General features: G+C 38.1%; 2 protein-coding genes across 2 annotated transcripts; both read right to left on the bottom strand.

Annotated features, from left to right (window-relative positions):
- Nucleotides 1-771: 771 nt before the first annotated feature.
- LOC144962676 (uncharacterized) lies at nucleotides 772-4,362 on the bottom strand. Its single transcript, XM_078895808.1, has 3 exons — nucleotides 4,182-4,362; nucleotides 2,556-2,732; nucleotides 772-1,420 (listed from the first exon to the last, which is right to left on the bottom strand). The coding sequence occupies exons 1-3, from the start codon at nucleotides 4,333-4,335 to the stop codon at nucleotides 1,281-1,283; spliced, it is 471 nt and encodes a 156-aa protein (XP_078751934.1). The 5' UTR covers nucleotides 4,336-4,362; the 3' UTR covers nucleotides 772-1,280.
- A 7,309-nt stretch (nucleotides 4,363-11,671) lies between these two features.
- LOC144962459 (kelch-like ECH-associated protein 1) lies at nucleotides 11,672-12,868 on the bottom strand. Its single transcript, XM_078895422.1, has one exon. The coding sequence runs from the start codon at nucleotides 12,866-12,868 to the stop codon at nucleotides 11,672-11,674; it is 1,197 nt and encodes a 398-aa protein (XP_078751548.1).
- Nucleotides 12,869-21,667: the final 8,799 nt, after the last annotated feature.

Genomic DNA, 21,667 nt, shown 5'->3' with positions numbered 1-21,667 from the left:
TCTGATTGTTTTGACTATATCATCTATTTACTTCATCTAGATCAACCAGACGTAATACCGTTTTGAGGCGATAAGTCACATATTCATTACATTATTCTCGGAAGCCTCAAAGCACATATTTATCCAATAGTTTGTTTTGACATTATCAGTTATAATACAGTATCATATACAAAAAAAATAAACAAATCCATAAAACTTGAGCATTTCTAAAGCGCAACATCCACTAAACGTGCTCAAACCGCTTTAAAAAGGGTCCCTAGCCAACAGCAATATTTAACATGCTCGACGAGACATGACGCCAGTTAGGCTAGATCTATATACGATTTTTTTTTTTACTACAGAGACAACGCTGTTAACGGCAAGATACCAATTTGAAAGAATGTGAGTAAAGTCACAAGGCTTCAACTGTACACTGTCAGAGCGAGACTAGAACCCTGGACCTTCCAATCAAACTAGCAAAACAAAACAAAAACACCTAAAAAAAAAAAAATTTGTTTTAAAGATATATATATGCAGAATTCCATTTCTGGGCAGATTTAGCAAATCAAATCCTGTAGACGCAGATATCATCCACAACTATATCAACATATGACAGACGTGCAAAGATATTCCCACAACAGCCGTACTATGAAAAGATACATGTATTTAAAATTTTTGCCAGAAAATTCGTCCTTCAAAATAACGATCGATTAAAATGAATATCGTTTTACCACAAAAAAAACTCTCAAACCTGGGACATCGATAAGTTCTAGGTTCGAGAGTTATTTTACATTTTTTTTTCTAAGACGAGGGTCATTTTAATAAAGCGATATTTGGAGGACGAGTTTTCTGGTCAAAAAATTTGAATACTTGATAGAATCAGTTGGACACATATTCTATTCTATCATCTTGCAAGGCGGGTCCCGATAGCTCAGTTGGTAGAGCACTCGCTTCACATGCAAAGGGACCGAGATCGATCCCGGGTGCAGTCGGGATTTTTTTCTGATCCCCACTGTTCACCCAGCAATGAATGGATAACAGAGTCTGTCAGAATTGGCGGGAAGTACTTTGCGATAGACTAGCGTCCTATCCAAAGGGTAGCCAGCAATTGCTATTGTCCGTTTCGCGCTACAGAAACCTGGATAAACGCCGGCTCCACTGGGGCCTAATGGCTCTGAAGGACTTCACTACTGAACATCTTTCAAGAATCTTCTCTCATTTCATTCACACTCACGTCATTGTTTTCTACCACCACCACCGCCATCTCAGTCAGAAATTGATTGCTGCTCCGCCACTAACTGTCATAAATGTCCAGGTACCGTGGACACGGTGACCCCGTGACCGCTCCGTTTACACAGCATGGTCGTCTCAGAGTGCCAGGAATCGGTTTCTGGGTCGTAAGACTGGACGCTGGACAGGAAGTCATTGCCATCATAACCGCCTGGAATTGTGGATGGAAGGGGAGAATGAATGAGATTTGTTAAATAAATGAAGAAATGTATTTTATCGAATATTTACGAGATCAAGAATACTCTCTCTCTCTCTCTCCTCTTCTCTCCTCTCTCTCTCTCCTCTCTCTCTCCTCTCTCTCTCTCTCTCTCTCTCCTCTCTCTCCTCTCTCTCTCTCTCTCTCTCTCTCTCGTCAACCCCCCCCCCCCATTACTCTTCTCACTGTTTCTCTCCCCATCCCCCTCTTCTTATATATTCCTCTTCCTACATTTCTTCTTCTTCTTCTTCTTCTTCTTCTTCTTCTTCTTCTTCTTCTTCTTCTTCTTCTTCTTCTTCTTCTTCTTCTTCTTCTTCTTCTTCTTCTTCTTCTTCTTCTTTCTTCTTCTTCTTCTTCTTCTTCTTCTCCTTCTCATCATCACCATCATCATTATCGTTATCATTATAATAATAATAATGATATAATAATAATAATAATAATAATAATAATAATAATAATAATAATAATAATAATAATAATAATAATAATAATAATAATAATAATAATAATAATAATAATATAATAATAATAATAATATGAATGATGAAATTAGATCTCATAAAACATCAAAATCAAAGAAGATATATATAATGGCTGGAATTTAAAAAAAAAATCTATTAGAAAAGTAATAGTTTTAAAAATGCAGATATTGTATTTCTATTCCCCCCCCCCCCCCCCCCCCCCCCCCCCCCCAAAAAAAAAAAAAAAAAAGCCTTTAAGGGGCGGTTTAGGTCTTTTCTAAAAAAACAATTTTTAAAATTAATTACCTATATTGGGCGGTTTTAATCATTTTGTATCGTCATTATAGGTTAAAATAACATTTTTATGAAAAATATATATCATCTGTGTTGATACCCATTTTGCGACCTAATTTGGGGGTCTGGCATAAAAAAAAATATAACAATAAGAATCGTGTGGCAAACGTTTCACACACACACACACAAAAAATAAATAATGATGGAATGGCCTCAATATTCTTGCCTCTTATCAACATTGTAGCATACTGGATTGTGTCACCATAAGAGAGATTTTACAGCTTTAGCGACTATTTACTCATTATTAATTCTAAAATCAGAACTTCCGGACGTACCTAATGTGTATAATTTGTCCCCTAACGCCACGAGTTGGATTCCACTCCTTGCCTGTGGCAGTGGCGTCACTTCCTCCCACACTTTTCTCATGACGTCATAGCGCTCCACCGACTGGAGTTGATGGGTACCGTCAAAACCCCCGACTGCGTAGATGTAGTCCTTCAGCACTGCAACTCCTGAAACGAGGAAAGAAAGTAGTGACAGCAGACTTGCCAAGCATTACGATTTTATCGTAATTTTACGAAACTTCGTTATAAAAGAAAGCGAAAAAAAAACCACCGAAAATTAATTAATTAGTTGTAAAATTGTGGATCTATTATCTTGTGTGTACCCCCGTGTGTGGCATAATCGTGTTAGATGGACAATTATTAATGATGATAATGATGATGAAAACTTATATAGAGCTATAGCTCCGAGACACCAGACTCTAAGCGCTTAATATATATATATATATATATATATATATATATATAATATATATATATATATATATATATATATATATATATATATATATATATCACAACTGTATCTTCCCCTGGGTGTTTGTTTTGGGCGCATATTTAACTCGGAACATGGAAAGGCAACTTTCTCTCCTTTTTTGGGGGACTGATTACAATGTTTTGTCCCAAATAACTATTTTTGGGGCTCCAATACGTTTCAACAGTCGTAACGTCACTTCCCTCGTATTGACACATGGTAACTTAGTAACTGGCTCTAAACTATCGGAACAATGGCGGATGCCCTTACGAAATATTTCTCCGACGAGCATAAAATCGTATCCAGAAGAAAAAAAACCATTATAAATCTGATCATGTTTTGACTTTTACACATTCTGACCACAAGACATATGAAAAGTTCTAGCCAGCTTGAAGAATAAAAAGTACAGATTTTCTATTTTTAGAACCACGATGGCCGCCGTTGCTGGGCTAAATGACATCAGACTATTGAATCCAATTACTATTTTATGAATTTTTTTTTTTTTTTTTCTGGCAAGTCTATTACAGTTTAGACGAGTAGGTGCGACACTGTTAATTTCAATTATACATTGTATTTCTTGAGCACTCCACCATATCAGGGGGCAGCGGGGCGCAGCGGTACGGTTTTTTTTGCTTCGTACCCGAAAAGTACCGAGTTCGATCACCCGCCGCTGCGCTGTGTTGCCTTGAGCAAGTCACCTCCGCCCTGCACTGCGGGTAACGCCTGGGTTATTCCAGTCTTCCCTTGGAAAAAAACCACAGAGAAAAATTAATTTGCGGCGCTGCACTACGGCTAATGCCTTGTGTTTTCCAATCTTGCCTTGGAATAGACCCTAGAGAAAATATGGGGAAAAGGAGTGATGTCTCAAAAAAAAAAAAAATAAAAATAAAAAAACAGATAGAGAGAGAGGGAGAGAGAGAGAGAGAGAGAGAGAGAGAGAGAGAGAGAGAGAGATAGAGAGAGAGATAGAGAGAGAGAGAGAGAGAGAGAGAGAGAGAGAGAGAGAGAGAGAGAGAGAGGGAGAGCTACAATCGCCAAGTTTTGAAAGAACCAATGATGTAATAATCGACGCCTGTGATAATTAATCATAACAGGACAAAATTCACTGGTGACAATATATTATTATCGCCAAAAAGAGCCCCTACCAGCCCCGCTTCTTGGTTGGTTCAGGGATGGAACCTCCTGCCATTCATTCCGTTCTGGGTGATAACACTCCACAGTGCCCAGCCGTTCGTTCTTGTCGTCCACCCCTCCGACAGCGTATAGGAGACGGTTGACCACTGCAATGCCGACACCCATTCGGGGGCTTTCATGTCGGCTATGATAGTCCAGCAATCGGTTTCGGGTCGTAACTGATAAAAGATAAGAGCAGAAAAGTTTATCTTTATATATATATTTTAAATCTAAGAATCACTTTACAATAAATGAATAATTATTATGTGCTTCGCCTCAAAACGGTATTAAGTCGGGTTGGTTAAGATGTTGAAAATTGAATATGTAGCCAGAAATATTAGACGTGTTGAGTTTATATGATTTATTGAGCAGAATGGATACCATATTTTAGGGTGTTAATGCCAATCTTATGAGAGAACGGAAACATTCAAAGGGCACCCCTAGGTACAATGAACTGGACAAATCAGTAAAGAAAAAGTGTATCCAGGCTAAAGAAGACTGGCTTGATGAAAAGTGCCACCGTATTGAGAAGCTATCACATGAGAGAAACCCTGGACCAATGTTTGCTGAAATCAAGAAATTCACATATAAAAACGCTCAATCTGGCGGTTGCATCAAAGATAAATCAGGTAGACTCCTCTTTGAGGTGGAAGAAATCGCCAATAGATGGAAAGAATACGTGGAGGAGCTATTCAATGCGGACAGAGGTGACAACCATACACAGTCCTTTCTACGGGGACCCACAATCCTAAGATCAGAAGTAGAGAAAGCCCTATACTGCATGAAAACAGGGAAGGCAAATGGAATAGATGGGGTGTCAACAGAAATGCTGCAAGCACTGGGTGAATTTGGTGTTGATGTGATAACGGACCTTATGAATGAAATATACGAGTCAACGCACATCCCAGAAGACCTTCGCACTTCTATCTTCATACTGCTACCCAAGAAAGCGGGTGCAATTGAGTGTTCGGACTACAGAACAATCAGTCTTATGTGCCATCTACTGAAACTCCTCCTGACAATAATCCTGAAAAGAATCTCGTCAAAAGTAGATCGTGAGATTTCAGAACAGCAAACTGGATTCAAAAGAACAGTGGCACCAGGGAGGCAATTTTCGACTTAAAAATCCTGTCAGAAAAATACTTAGAGGTCCAAAAAGACATATATGCCTGTTTTATCGACTACTCAAAGGCATTTGATTCTGTTAGTCATCAGAAACTTATCCAGGACCTTGTGGCAATAGGTGTGGAAGAGAATGATGTGGCTCTAATCGCTAATCTGTACTGGCAGCAAAAGGCTCAGATAAAAGTGCAGGCAGATACAACAGATGCAATTGAAATCAAGAAAGGAGTGCGCCAGGGATGTGTTATGTCTCCTTGCTTGTTTAATTTATACACAGAGTCTATATTTCGGCAAGTAGAAACAGCACAAGGGTTGAAGGTTGGTGGCCACAACATCAACAATTTACGTTACGCTGACGATACTGTCCTGTTGGCGGAAAGTAAGGAAGACCTACAGAAGCTAATTTCAAAAGTGAACGAAGAGAGTAAAGAAAAGGGGCTGTTCATGAATGCGAAGAAGACAAAAACAATGGTGATAACAAAAAAGAAAGAGCCCATAGACATAGATATAGAAATAGAAGAGTGTCCAGTGGAACAAGTAAAGGAGTTCACGTACTTGGGGCAGTTGGTAACATCCGATGCAAAGTCTGACAAAGAGATCAGGAGACGAATAATGCTGGCCAAAAATGCGTTCATGAAACTAAAGGCAATCCTCAACAACACAAATATCTCCATCAGAACACGAATGAGATGCACCAAATGCTATGTGTGGTCCATTTTCTTTTATGGTTGTGAAACGTAGACACTAACCGCACAGACAGAACAACGTATTGAAGCTTTTGAGATGTGGACGTACAGGAGAATACTGAAAATACCTTGGACAGCAAGAAAAACAAACATCGAAGTCCTCGACCTAATGGGCCAAAAACAAAAAGAACTTCTTTTGACTGTGAAGCACAAAAAGCTGTCATATTTTGGACATATGCGAAGACATGATAGTCTCGAAAAAAGGATAATGGAGGGAAGAATTGAAGGAAAGAGAGGCAGAGGAAGACAAAGGAAATCCTGGACAGATGGCATCAAGGAAGCTACAGGACAGCGCATGGCAGACTGTAACGAGGCTGCAATGGACCGTGAAGGATGGAAAGCCATGACATCCGACCTCTGGAAAGAGATGGAACCCGGGTAAGTAAGTAATGCCAACAATTTATATTTTTGACCAGTTTAACATTTAATTCGACCTTTAAGCATATGGTTCATTCCGACATAATACCGTTTTGAGACGATGGGTCACATATATGAATAACACGAACAAAACATAAATAAATAAATAAATCAATATATATATCTCATCTCATGTAGTTCCATATCTGAAGCAGACGTCGGAGGTCATCTTCCGCCAAGCTGATCTATCTCTTGCCAATTCTATTAAAGCAGCGCCACCTTTCTCAGCTTCATCTGTCCAAGTTCTTATCCCTTTCAAATACGTTATTCTTTGTCTTCCTCTTATTCTTTTTCCATTCATCTTTCCAGTCAAGGCGAGTATTTCCAAACCAGGGTGGCGGATAATGTGTCCTAAAAATTCCATTTGGCGTTTGATGATTTTTGTTATCAGTGATCTTTTTCTGTTTGCCATTTCTAAAATTTCTTCATTTCTTTTCCTTTCCATCCATGACACCCTCATCATTCTTCTGTAAAACCACATTTCCACTGCCTCCAGTCTTTTAACCATGGTCTTGTTTATGGTCCAGCTCTCACAACCATATAGCAGCACAGACAGTACATAGCAATCCAGGACTTTGATTTTTGTTTTCATGCTAATATTCCTGTTTTTCATAATTGTATGCAGCTGGTTGAATGCATTCTTCGCCATACCTATTCTTTTCTTTATTTCACAATCTGATTTTCCATTGGATGTTACATTGAAGCCTAAATATTTGAAACATTCAACTTGTTGTATTGTTTGTCCTCTGCTTGTTATTACACAGGCTGGTGGGTTATTATTTTTAGATACCGTCATACATTCTGTTTTAGATATATTCAGTTCCAGTCCCATATTTTCACTACTGACTACAACATCCAGTAATTCTTGTAGTTATATATATATATATATTGTGTGTGTGTGTGTGTGTGTATGCATGCATGTATGTCCCTCTCTATATACCAGTCTCCAAACATGTATCTCCATTCTTTAATCCTCCCCTTCTCTCTCACTCCCACTCTCTTTGTGTGTATAGAAAAAAATGTCTGAAAAGATTCTTCCTTTCTCTAGTAAATCTGTTCCACCAAACAAAAGGCCAACCTCCAAACAACTCTTAAAATGACTTTTAACTCACTCAACCCTAACACCGACTATATCGGTAGTTTACCCGGGTTACTTTTACCCCATGCCTATTTATTACATTTTCTGAGACAAAATTATAGGCGTAGTATCAAAGCTAATGTTTTCAGTTTTTACATGTTAATGATAGTTGAATAAAAATATATATGTGCATGTTCATTTTAAATTCATTTTTTCCAAGTTTGAAAAGTAGCAAAAATCTCTAGGATTGAGTGAGTTAAAGGCAAGCTAGCTACCTTCTACGCTCAAGTAATACAAACCAATTGTAGTATTCTAAGATGTAATCAAATAAGAATATTCGCTCGTTGTGAGAGTCACATAGTAAACTAATGGCCTGACACTGACCAACAAATGACGTCAAAAGACAAGTCTTTGGCCATAATATAAGAAAAAAATTGTGAGTTGTATTCAACAGTTCAACCAATGGAGCACTTGTTTCTTTGAGCGCTACTTACTAACGATAAATCACTAGACGCTGCACAAACCTTTAAAATGACGTCAAAAATGTATAAGTACTAGAGGGTTTTAGCGTAGCCATCGTTAATTTATAGCCTGACACTGACCAAACAATGACGTCAAAATGCCAGTCTTTGGCAACAAAAGAAAACAAATCGTGAGTTGTATTCAACAGTTCAACCAATGGGAGCACTTGTTTCTTTGAGCGCTACTTACTAACGACAACTCACTAGACGCTGCGCAAACCTTTAAAATGACGTCAAAAATGTATAGATAGTATGCACTTGGCTCAGAAGCTCATAACATTGCCATTGGAAGTATAACGGACCAACACACAAAACTATGTGTATCCATGAACGTTTATAGTCGGGTTAATACAGTTCAGTGAGCATTACTCATAAACGCGGATGGCAAAAGACAATAACAAAGACCTGAGTGACGTCATCTTCGAACTATCTATAAGTCCTAGAGGGTTTTAGCGTAGCCATCGTTAACTTATAGCCTGACACTGACCACCAAATGACGTCAAAATGCCAGTCTTTGGTCATAATAAATGACAACAAATCGTGAGTTGTATTCAACAATTCAACCAATGGGAGCACTTGTTTCCTTGAGCGCTACTAACTTACTAACGACAACTCACTAGACGCTGCACAAACCTTTAAAATGACGTCAAACTGTAAGTCCTAGAGGGTTCTAGTGCGGCTATGTGGTCTAGTGGTATGACACTCGCTTTCGGATCGGAAGGTCCTGGGTTCGAACCTCGCGCTCGGCGCATAGTTGAGTCCTTGGAAAAGGCTCTTTACTCACATTCTCTCAATGTACTCAGGTGTAAAATGAGTACCTGGCCGTTAACAGCGTTGTCTTTGTCCGATAAATTGTAATATCGCCTAACAGGCGGCATGTCCCGTCCTCCATGTTAGATGTTGCTATTGACCAGGGACCCCTTGTAAAGCGATTTGAGCACATTTAGTGGATATTGCGCTATATAAAGCTCAATTTTTAAATTTTTTTTTTAGTGTCAGGCTATATTATAAGTTAACGATGGCTACGGTCACAGACGGTTCCAAGAAATAGTGACGTCACTCGCATGTGTGTCCGTACTCATAGAGAGTAAATCAAAATGTTGAGGGTTCATGGAATAATTATTTATCAATTGTTAAACATATTGAGCTTTTATATAGCGCAATATCCACTAAACGTGCTCAAAGCACTAAACACATGGTTCCAGGTCAACAGCAACACTTGACATGTAGGACGGGACATGACGCCTGTTAAGCGATATTACAATATTTTTTTCCGACGGAGACATCGCTGTTAACGGCGAGAAACTCATTTTACACCTGAGTACAGTGAGAGAATGTGAGTAAAGGGTCTTTACTTCCAAGGACTCATTACTACACGCCGAGCGACGCTCGAATCCAGGACCTTCCGATCCGAAAGTGAGTGTCATGAATACACTCGACCACATAGACCAACTGTTTCGAAGTCTATTTTTAGATCTATGGTTTATTTGTGTAATCCGATAAAATAATGACGTATTTTGGAAAGAGCTTTGCAGGATAAACCAGTTGTTATGCAACCCACGTGATATCACGTGATATGTGGTCTAGTGGTATGACACTCGCTTTCGGATCGGAAGGTCCTGGGTTCAAGCCTCGCTCAGCGCATAGTTGAGTCCTTGGAAGAAAAGGCTCTTTACTCACATTCTCTCACCGTACTCAGGTGTAAAATGACTACCTGGCCGTTAACAGCGTTGTCTCTGTCCAAAAGAAAATTGTAATATCGCCTAATTTATATATATATATATATATATATATATATATATATATATATATATATATATATATATATATATATATATATATATATATATATATATATATATATATAAAGACATTTCATCCAATCGTATGGCCGGAAAAGCCAAAAAAAAAATGAATTGGGGAGACATTATCACGTTAAAAAAAAGTAGTCCTTTGGAGCCATAAGGCCCATGGAGCCGGAGTTTATCCCGATTTCTATAGCGTGAAACGGACAATAGCAATGGCATGCTACCCTTTGGATAGGACGCTAGTCTATGGCAAAGTACTTTCCGCAAGATCTAAAGGCCCAGTTACCCAATCACTGCTCGGGGGTAAACAGAGGGGTGGGTGGGGGGAGGGGGTGTCAAAAAAAAAAAACAATCTCGACTGTACCCGGGATCGATCATGATTCCCCTTGCATGTGAAGCGAGTTATCTACCAACTGAGCTAACGAGATCCTCTTATCGTGTCTAGGTAAAACCTAATATCACAAAAAATATTCTGCCGTGATTTAAAAAAAAAAAACAAAGTTTGAAAAATTTTGGTCAGGAAAACTCGTCCTTCAAAAATAGATCGATTCAAATGACCATCAATTTGTCAAGGTCTCTCAAACAAGTCATAAGGAACCTAATTTCCATTTCATTAAGTGTAAGTTGCCTGTTAGGCGTATTCTTATACTTGCAGTATAAAAGAATCCGTCAAATCCCATACACGTAAACTTTCACACATAAGTCGAGTGGGGAATGTCTGTAAGGTGTCTTTCAACAGGACACAATACCAAGGCTATATGTTTTTTGTTTGTATTTTTGTAATCATTGTAACCCACTCGGTCACCGATCACACTCACCATTGCTTGACTTTTGTTGCAAGACGAGTCCTTACCCTGCCATGTACAATTTATCGGAATGAAAATATAGATGATGTGCGCTTGGATAAGAAACTCACAACCTTGCCATCCGGAAATATAACGGACCAACACACAAAACTATTTGTCACCTTGAACGTTTATAGTCTGGTTAAAACAGTTTTGTGAGAATTACTCATAAACATGGATGGCAAAAAAAAATAAAAACATACCAATAACAAAGACCTGAGTGACGTCAACTTCGTTCTATCTATAGATAGAGTGCGTTTGGCTAAGAAGCTCATAACATTGGAAGTATAACGGACCAACACACAAAACTATGTGTAACCTTGAACGTTTATAGTCTGGTTAATACAGTTTAGTGAGAACAATTACTCATAAACGTGGATGGCAAAAAACAAAAAAATAACAAAGACCTGAGTGTCGTCAACTGCGTTCTATCTATAGCACACACAAAAATGAGTGACTAGTCTTAACTCACTCAATTCTGTTCAAAATTGAAAAACAAATGTATTAAAAATGAGCATGTGCATAGATATTTTTATTCGACTATCATTACAATGCAAAAACTAAAAACATTAGCTTGGATATAATTTGTCTCAGAAAAAATATAATATATAGGCATTTGGTAAAAGTAATCCGGGTATACTACGGTTATAGTCGGTTTTAGGGTTGAGTGAGTTAACACAAAATCCCATGGTCCCCTCTACAAATACTCACCGTTCAGCGGATTTGAACAGATCTCCCCCAGATCTTCCTCCAACAGCGTAGACGTAGCCGTCCAGAATCCCCACGCCAACCCTGTTCCTCGGAACGCTCATCGGGCACCTGGTTGACCACTTGTTGTCAAGAGGGTCGTACAAATTGAGGCTGCATGAATCAAAATCCTGGCCGCATTTCCTCAATCTCCCACCGAGAACGTAAATAACTCCTTTCAGGGAGGCGACGCCGGGAAGAGAACGTGCCGTTGGTAAATCGGGAAGGCGATTCCACTCTTTCGTTCGGGGTTGTAGCATTCGAAACAGTTCATGGACTCCATGGTTTTCCGAGAAAACCCCCCGACGGCGTAGATGACTTGAGGTTTGCACGTTTTTCGAGGTTTGTCCAGGCAAGTTCTATGAGTTGTAAGATGACTAACTTGATTTATGAGTAGCTGTTCGCAGTGAGGTAGTTCCTGGATGAGCGAACATTGTTTCAGTTGATCCACTAGAAACCCAGGCGCAAGACTAGATAGCCGAACATTTTGTAACAGTTTTTCCATACAACATTTGCGGCGCTCAGGGTCGTGTTTGACCCATCGTACAACAGCCCGAAACACTTCCGACTCACAGCGAATATTGAGCTGATCTTTGCTTATTAATTCTGTAAACTCTTTTTCATCGAGGTTTAGTACTTCATCGAATGTGATGACATTACAAAAATGATCCTCTATGAATTTCGTTGCTGCCTTTTCCAAATCCAGACATCCAATCTGCCTGGCGTACACGGACACACCGATGCAATTGCTAGGATCCAACTGCTGTTCCATATAAAGCGCACACGCCTCGATCACATGACTCATTTCCAAGAAAATAGAAGATAAAAGTAACGATTGGACATTTTCCTGCGTAATGTGAATGACATGAGTGTACGCAAAATCCACCAACGTCCTCATGATTTCAGCTGTGATGCTGCTTTCACGAATTTTGACTAGCTTCGAATCTGCCTCGAGCATCCCGTTGGTAAACATTCCCCGGAAGTAGTAACTGCAAGCGGCGAGAACCAATTTATGAGCCATGATTTGTTCCCCGTTGACTTCCAGAATGACGTCACACATGTGACCTTCCTGCCTGAAATTGTTCATAGCGGTGAGCGCCTCTAGCGGATAGTTCTGAATGCTGAATTTGGTACTACCGTCGTTGAAACATTCCGTCATAGAAGGCCTTATCATGTACCCGGTGGAGGATGCCGATCCCATAGGGCACACAGGGCGAGAGGATGGACATCGATCGTACTGCCGCGGGGGCATTCCGCATCTGCTTCTGCCGCGGCCATTTGAACAGAAGGAACCACAGTCTACGGAGCTAGAGGATCTGGAGGTTGACGGTTCGTCACAAAAAGCTCCTTGTACGGAATCTTTGTTTGATGCCATTAAACCTTCTCTTGGATGTTAGGCCTGGTTGACACATAACTCTGGAAAAGAAATAAAAAACATAGATTAATTAAATGAATGGAGGTTACTTTAAGCAAGTTCTCTCGCTTTAGCTGACCTTTTGGCGCTGCACTGCGGCTGACGACTTGGTAAACCAGTCTTCATTTTTATTGCTACTGCTGCTGCTACTACTACTCCTACTACTACTACTACTACTACTACTACTACTACTACTACTACTACTACTACTACTACTACTACTACTACTACTACTACTACAACTACTACTATCATTACTACTACTACTACTACTACTACTACTACTAACTACTACTACTACTACTACTACTACTACTACTACTACTATACAAACAACTACTCCTCCTCCTCCTCCTCCTCCTACTACTACTACTACTACTACAACTCCTCCTCCTCCTCCTCCTCCTACACTACTACTACTACTACTACTACTATACTACGACTACTACTACTACTACTACTACTACTACTACTACTACTAAAACTCCTCCTACTACTACTACTACTACTACTACTACTAATAATAATAATAATAATAATAATAATAATAATAATAATAATAATAATAATAATATAATAATAATAATAATAATAATAATAATAATAATAATAATAATAATAATAATACTTTATTGCATCCCAAAAAGGAAATTTTTTGTACAGACGTGTTATAATTTACATAATAAGATAAAAATACAATGGATATAGGATGTATAATATATGAAAAAGGAGTAGCTCCATTACCAGAGCTGCGCTTTATAATATGAATAATTTCAACACTGTAAAATAGTCAAAACTGTCACTATAAATTAAAAATTGAAAAGATTGCAAAACAAATAAATTAATAATTTAATATTTACATTTTTTGAAACTAAAAATGCGAAATAATTGTATAAAATGATTATTGCTTGTTGTTTAAAGCCTAATACTGGACGGCAGAAATGATTTTCGGTGTCTCTCTGTTTTCGTTGAAATAGAGAAAGGGCGACCACTTCTTTCTGACATAATAACTGATGGTCTTAGTGGATGATACTGGTCATTTAATATTTTAGTTATTTTATTTATACAAAATTTCTCGTATAAAAGATCTACATCGTCAACATCATTTATATAGCGTTTAATATATTTTTTAATATTTGAATTTATTTTGTTCCTTTCCACTGCTAAGCAATTGCCTCCCCAAGCTGTTATACAAAATGACAAAACACTTTCGATTACTGCTCTATAAAATAATGTGCAGAGGGTTTTATCTATTCTAAACTGAGAGAGTTTTGATAAAAAATATGTACGTCTGCACATCTTATGCCTAATTATTTTCAAGTGTTCATCCCACTTGAGCCTGTCATCAATTGTTACACCAAGGTATTTGTAGTGAGGAACTCGCTGGACGAATTGGTCCTTTAATTTTAACGGTTCTATCGGTTCCTTCACTCTCCTAAAGTCAATCACTAGCTCCTTTGTCTTGCTTATGTTAAGTTCTAGGTGGTGGGCATCACACCAAGACACAAATCTATCAATTTCTTGCCTATAAGCCACTTCGTTGCCATTTGTTATGAGGCCTTGAAGAGCGGTGTCATCTGCAAACTTTATCAAAGGTACACTCAGGTTTTAACTTCTACAGTCATTCGTGTATATTGTGAATAATACAGGGGACAATACACAACCTTGAGGAGCACCAGTATTTGTAGTTATACAGGAAGATATAGTTTGTCCTAATTGAACATATTGTGCTCTCTCCGTAAGAAATTCGAGCACCCAAGCAATTATATACTTGTTTAGATTCAGACTAGTCAATTTTGAACAACCAACTGAGGTTGCATTGTATTGAACGCTGAAGAAAAATCTGCGAAAAGCAATCTGCAATAGCTCTTAGCGTGATCTAGATGCCTGTAGATGTTGTTTGTAAACAGCAAAATGGCATCCTCTACGCCACGTCCTGGTTTGTAAGCAAATTGATGACTATCACTCAATGGCATAAACTGGTTCCTAATTTTAACAAGAACAAGTTTTTCTAAAGATTTCATGACTAATGAAGTCAGTGCAACAGGTCTGAGATCGTTCATAGATTCAAGTTTTTCTTTTTTTGGAACAGGAATAATTTTTGAAGTTTTCCAAATTTCAGGGATCGAAACGCATTGGAGGGACCAGTTAAAAATATGTGTATAAATGGGGGACAGTTGATGGGCACATTCTTTTAATAATTTTCCTTTCAATCCATCCGGCCCAGCAGCCTTCCTCTCGTTTAGTTTCGAAAATACGAATCTCGTTTCTTCTTCACTGACCTCAATAGTCATTTCATCTTCCAAAGCCCTGTCTAATTTATGTTTTTCATTTTCAATATCAAATTTGTTTGCTGTGTCAAAACGTGAATAAAATTTATTTAGAGTTTCAATTTCGATATCTTCAGATATAATCGTGGGCTTTGGATTATAGTTAACAGCAGTTTTAAGCCCCCGCCACGTGTCCCGTATATCCCCAGAAGAAAAGCATTTTTCAATTTTATTTTTGTACTTGTCTCTACAACTGGATACTACTACTACAACTACTCCTCCTCCTACTACTACTACTACTACAACTCCTCAATCTCCTACTACTACAACTTCTCCTACTACTACTACTACTACTACTACTACTACTACTACTACTACTACTACTACTACTACTACTACTACTACTACTAATATTTATTTATTTCCTCTTTTATTTTGTGACTTCAAGAGGAAACTATATTTGACTCATAGAACATACTTCCTTACTCTGAAAAACCCACATTTTAAAATTTCGCCAGTAAACTCGTCCTTCAAATATCGATCGAATTAAATGACCCTCATCTTGAAAAAAAAACCTCTCAAACCTGAGACCTCGTGAATTTATAAACATACCCACGTGTCAAGCTGAACAAAATGACCAATCGGGATGTTAGATATTTCAAAATCTGTGAACACGTTTCACTATGAAGGTCACGTTGACCACATTGAGCAATGTGACCAATGACCTCGAGCCCATGGAAAGGTAATACAGATCATCATTATCAGATCGTATCGGTTTTTGGTCATCGTCGTTGTTCAGTATGTAGAAGCATACGTTTTTGTGCGGATATGTGGTCTTGTGGTATGACACTCGAGTTCGGATCGGAAGGTCCTGGGTTCCAGCCTCGCTCGGCGCATAGTTGAGTCCTTGGAAAAGGCACTTATTCACATTCTCTCACCGTACTCAGGTGTAAAATGAGTACCTGGCCGTTAACAGCGTTGTCTCTGTCCGAAACAATTGTACTACCGCCTAACAGGCGTCATGTCTCGTCCTACATGTTAAGTGTTGCTGTTCGTCAGGGATCCCTTGTGAAACGCTTTGAGCACGTTTGGTGGATATTGCGCTATATACAAGCTCAATTTCTTTATGACAGAAGAAGAAAATTATTAATAAACCAACAACAACAACAACAAAAACAAAAAACAACTAAGACATACCCCCCCCCAACACACATACACACACACACACACAAACAATCACAGAATCCGGTTTTGACATGACGCAGCAGCATACAGCAAAAAAAAAAAAAAAACAACAACAACAACAAAAATAAAAACAAACAAAACAAAAAAGAACAGTAATGCTTCATTCAATTCCCGTTATAAACAAAACACATTATTCAGTATGTCAAATCTGACAGGTTGAATGAAATCAGGTGTTGTCAATTATTATTTGTTGTAGTGTATGGCGTGGCGAGACGGCGCAAGCTGTCATCAGATAAACAAACAGGAACCAGTGTCGAGGAGAACAATCTATTATTATTATTATTATTATTATTATTATTATTATTATTATTATTATTATTATTATTATTATTATTATTATTATTATTATTATTATTATTATTATTCTAGAATATTGTGATTGCGTTGATAATCACATCAACTAACGAATATTATTATAAAGAATGTAAACACAATGTTATCACTGTTACATCACAGGCAACATATCTAGATCTTTTAAAGATTATTGTGTACTTATATTCAGGTCTAAACGAAAGTTTTATTGGTTCATTATTCTAATGGAAATACCCTCTTGAATCAAGCCTATAATTGCGTTTGGTTATCAGACCTGCAGAAATGTGAACGTTGGCTCTACGTATCATACACCCAATGCAATGTATAATTGTTTGGGGGGGGGGGGGGGTTGGGTTTTTTGGGGTTTTTTTTGGTAGTTGTTTTTGTTTTGTTTTTGTTTTTTAATAAAATAAAAATAAATAAAACTCCCATTATTCACCCCTTAGAGGTCTATCTTCTCCAAGGAATACGGGAATAACCCAAGCGTCAGTCACAGTGCAGCGACGCAAATTGGATTCAGCAGTCTGATGTCACGCCGCCGGCAACGGCGGCCATCTTGGTTCTAAACAAAGAAAATCATTACTTTTTATTCTTCATGCTAGCTAGAACTTTTCATATGCCTTGCGATCAGAATGTATAAAAGTCAAAACATGATCAAATTTATAGGGTTTTTTCCTCTGGATACGATTTTATGCTCGCCGGGGAAATATTTCATACGGGCGTCCGCCACTGTTCCGATAGTTTAGAGCCAGTGTTACTAAGTTGCCATGCGTCATTAGGAAGGAAGTGACGTTACGACTGTTGAAGAGTATTGAGCTAGGGCGAGGTGACTGACTTGCCCAGGGCCATTCATACAGCACAGAGTGGAGGGTGATCGAACTCGGTACTTTTTGGGTTCCGAAGCAAAAACCATACCGCTAAGCCACGCTGCCCCCATCATATTATATTATTTTGTTAAAGGATTTTTTAAAGAGAGAAGTTAATGTTTGTATTGGAAAGTGTTGATGTTTGCGACATGACAAGTTAGAATCAAATATGCCGCCGCCTGAATGAAAATCAGTCTTGCTTGCTAAACGTGTCGGCTGGCAAAAGGTATTTCTTATTCAATGCTACAAAATAATATCTACATGACTATTGTATATTCGTGACTTTATAATTCTTGTCCCCCCCCCCCCCCCCCCCCCTCCCGCCGTTGCCTGCAGAAGAGGGTGGTTATCAGTCGAGAGATGGTGAAGGTAGGGGACCAGATTTTGACATCTGACACCTCTGTGACCTTGTTTTGGTGTGATTTGTTTTTAAAACCTTGCCGCTCGTTTTGCTTTCAAGCTATCGATGTGCGGTTTGTATCATGGGATAGATACGTGATTTTCCTTTTAAGTCATATCAGCGCCAGTAAAAAGGAAATCAATTGATGGTAAAAAGTTATCGCATTGCAATCAATCTACCAAAGAAAAAGTAAGACAAAGTGGAATTGTTTCAAAATTAAACTCTCAAATCTTGGATTGAAAGAAGACTTCGCGAAGTCCCAGTTTAAGAGTTTGTTTTGCTGTTGTTTTTTTTTTTTTTAATTTGTTTATTTTTCCCAAGATAAGGGCCATTCAAATCGATCGAATCTGAAGGACGAGTTTTATGACCAAATTCTTAAATTATAATACACGTTTTTCTAGAGTTTCCGGCAGGTTAAAAGGTCACTGGAAATCAAGACTTTTAAGAGAATCACAGCCAAAATATATTATTTTGCACTTTAATATTTTCACACCTTTTTTCACCACAAATCTTTAAAATAAGTTCAAAGAAAACCAATGAATTACAACTACCTTACTACCTACACTATTACAGTGGATTAGAACACCCACGCCCACATCCAAGGACACACAAATACACACACACGCATACACATACCAACAGACACAAACACACAACCACATCAACACACACACACATAAAACACGCACACATCCACATCAACACACACGCACACATACACACACTAAACACACACGCACACATATACACACATACACACCAACACACGGCAATCTTGTAAAATGAACAGTAATCTCATTACACAAGTTCCTTCCCCCATTGCTCGTAATGACATAACACCGACAGACAGTGACAACAATAACAGTACAGCAGTGACGAAGCGAATTTTGTTTTTTTTCCTCGCCTACTGTCTAGATCGTGCTGTCGTCATTGTCTAGATAAAATCTATACATATACCATACGCCAGTCGGTCTGAGGGGGAAACCTCGTCATGAACGCAAATAGATTATATGATGACGCACATGACAATAAATTAAAAATTGAAAAAAAAAATTAAAAAAATTATGAGCTTTTATATAGCGCAATATCCACTTTTTAGTGCTCAAAAGCAGCTTTACAAGAGGTCCCTGACAACAGCAACACGTTACAAAAAGAACGAGACATAATAATAATAATAATAATAATAATAATAATAATAATAATAATAATAATAATAATAAAATAATAATAATAATAATAATAATAATAATAATAATAAAATAGTAATAATAGTAATAATAATAATAAAAAATCTTTATTGTCCTAAAAAAAAAGTGGCAATTTGTCATTTGGTTACACATTTATAACAATACAATATTGACATAGACACACTCACACAGATGCACACTAGTAACATCGTAGTCATTGAAAAAAAATACATTTTTTTCCGACAGAGACAACGCTGTTAACGGCCAGGTACTCATTTCACACCTGAGTACGGTGAGAGAATGTGAGTAAAGAGTCTTTTCCAAGGACTCAACTATGCGCCGAGCGAGGCTCGAACCCAGGACTTCCAAATCTAAAGTGAGTGTCATACCACAAGACCACATAGCCGCACAACACAGCGCCTGGTTGAATGCACAGCAGTTAATAATAAGAATGAAGCATTTATAAAGCGCACACTTCCACTCAAAGGTGCTCAGAGCGCTTTAAAATAAAAAGTTAGTTGGACACAACTAAGCTTTTAGGTAAAGTACTCACAAAATCCACCAGCCAAATTTAACATTCCAAACACAAAACTATGTGTAACCTTGAAAATTTAACAGTCTGATTGATAGATACCAATGAGAACAACAGCTCACAAAAATGGCTGGCTGAATAAACAATAACAAAGAGCTGAGTGACGTCAATTTCGTCCTTCTGTGACGAACATGACGATAACATTCGCCTGGTTGAAGCTATAGATAGAATGAAGTTGACGTCACTCAGGTCTTTGTTATTGTTTTGTGCCATCCGTGTTTATGAGTAATTCCCAATAAACTGTATTAACCAGACAATACCGTTCAAGGCTACACACAGTTTTGTGTGTTCGCCCGTTATATTTCCGGATGGCAATGTTGTGAGCTTCTTATCCAAGCGCATACTTCCTATAGATAGAACGAAGTTGACGTCATTCAGGTCTTTGTTATTGTTTTGTGCCATCCGTGTTTATGAGTAATTCCCACTAAACTGAATTAACCAGACAATACCGTTTAAGATTACACATACTTTTGTGTATTGGTCCATTATACTTCCGAATGGCAATATTGTGAGCTTCTTTGCCAAGCGCATACTATCTATAGCATTGGCTGCATCTATAGGATAGTAGTAAATTATAGGAGGTTCGTTCGAATCATAATAGTTACGTGGCCAATGGACATAGTATTAGTATAAGATATATGTGGCTATGTGGTCTTGTGGTATGACACTTGCTTTCGGATCGGAAGGTACTACGTTTGAGACTCGTTCGGTGCATAGTTGGGTCCTTGGAAAAGACTCTTGCTTTACTCACATTCTCTCACTGTACTCAGGTGTAAAATGAGTAACTGGCCGTGACCAGCGTTATCTATGTCCGAAAATGAAATTGCAATATCGCCCAACAGACGTCATGTCTCGTTCTACATGTAAGTGTTGATGATGGCTAGGGACCCCTTGTAAAGCGCTTTGAGCACGTTCAGTGGATATTGGGATGTAAATATATAGACATGCTTGAAACAAAGACGTCTGCCTCTATAATAATAATAATAATAATAATAATAATAATAATAATAATAATAATAATAATAATAATAGTAATAATGATAATAATAATAACAGCAATAATAATAATAATAAATAATAATAATAATAATAATAATAATAATAATAATAATAATAATAATAATAATAATAATAATAATAATAATGGTGAGAGCAAGCATTCCTGTTCATCCTTGTCATTGATTGGCTAATGAAGGAAACCTCCAAAGGGAGAAGAAATGGGATACAGTGGACCCCTGGACACAGTTGGATGATCTGGATTTTGCAGATGATCTGGCTCTTTTGTCCCACACCCAGGACCAGATGCAAGCAAAAACCACAATTATAAACAGCCTCTCGGAATCAATTGGTCTAAGAATTCACCCTGCAAAGTCAAAGGTCTTGAGGATAGGTACGCGTCAAAGGGAGCAGATCAAAGTAAAAGATCAGGAACTCGAAGATATAGACACTTTCTGCTATCTCGGAAGTATAATTGACAAGGATGGAGGCACGGAAGCAGAGGTGAAAGCACGAATAGGAAAGGCACAGGCTGCATTCACATCTTTGAACAGAGTTTGGAGAACTAAAGATATCTCCCTTCAACTAAAGCTAAGACTTTTCAACTCAAACGTGAAGTCTGTCCTACTGTATGGATGTGAAACTTGGAACGCATCACAGGCATGTATAAGGAGGGTACAGATTTTCGTAAACAGGTGCATGCGTAAGCTACTCAGAATAAAATGGATGGATAGAATAAAAAATGAAGAAGTATGGAAAAGAACACAGCAGAAACCAGTGGGAGAGGATATAGGAAGAAGACGATGGAGGTGGATTGGACACACGCTTAGAAAGAATGACTCAACTATAACAAAGAAAGTATTGGACTGGAACCCTCAGGGCAGAAGATCAA

Source organism: Berghia stephanieae, chromosome 1 (assembly GCF_034508935.2).
Source record: "Berghia stephanieae isolate SIO BIC M18660-M18661 chromosome 1, UCSD_Bste_1.3, whole genome shotgun sequence".
In the NCBI taxonomy this organism is placed as follows: Eukaryota; Metazoa; Mollusca; class Gastropoda; order Nudibranchia; family Aeolidiidae; genus Berghia; species Berghia stephanieae.
This window is presented reverse-complemented; position numbering and strand designations above follow the sequence as displayed.

Coding starts and splice junctions, on each gene's coding strand:
- LOC144962676 (XM_078895808.1), bottom strand. CDS start 4,335: ATGGGTGTCGGCATTGCAGTGGTCAACCGTCTCCTATACGCTGTCGGA. Junction 2,733..4,181: donor CCAACCAAGAAGCGGGGCTG/GTAGGGGCTCTT, acceptor TCCTCGTTTCAG/GAGTTGCAGTGCTGAAGGAC. Junction 1,421..2,555: donor GGACAAATTATACACATTAG/GTACGTCCGGAA, acceptor CCACAATTCCAG/GCGGTTATGATGGCAATGAC.
- LOC144962459 (XM_078895422.1), bottom strand. CDS start 12,868: ATGGCATCAAACAAAGATTCCGTACAAGGAGCTTTTTGTGACGAACCG.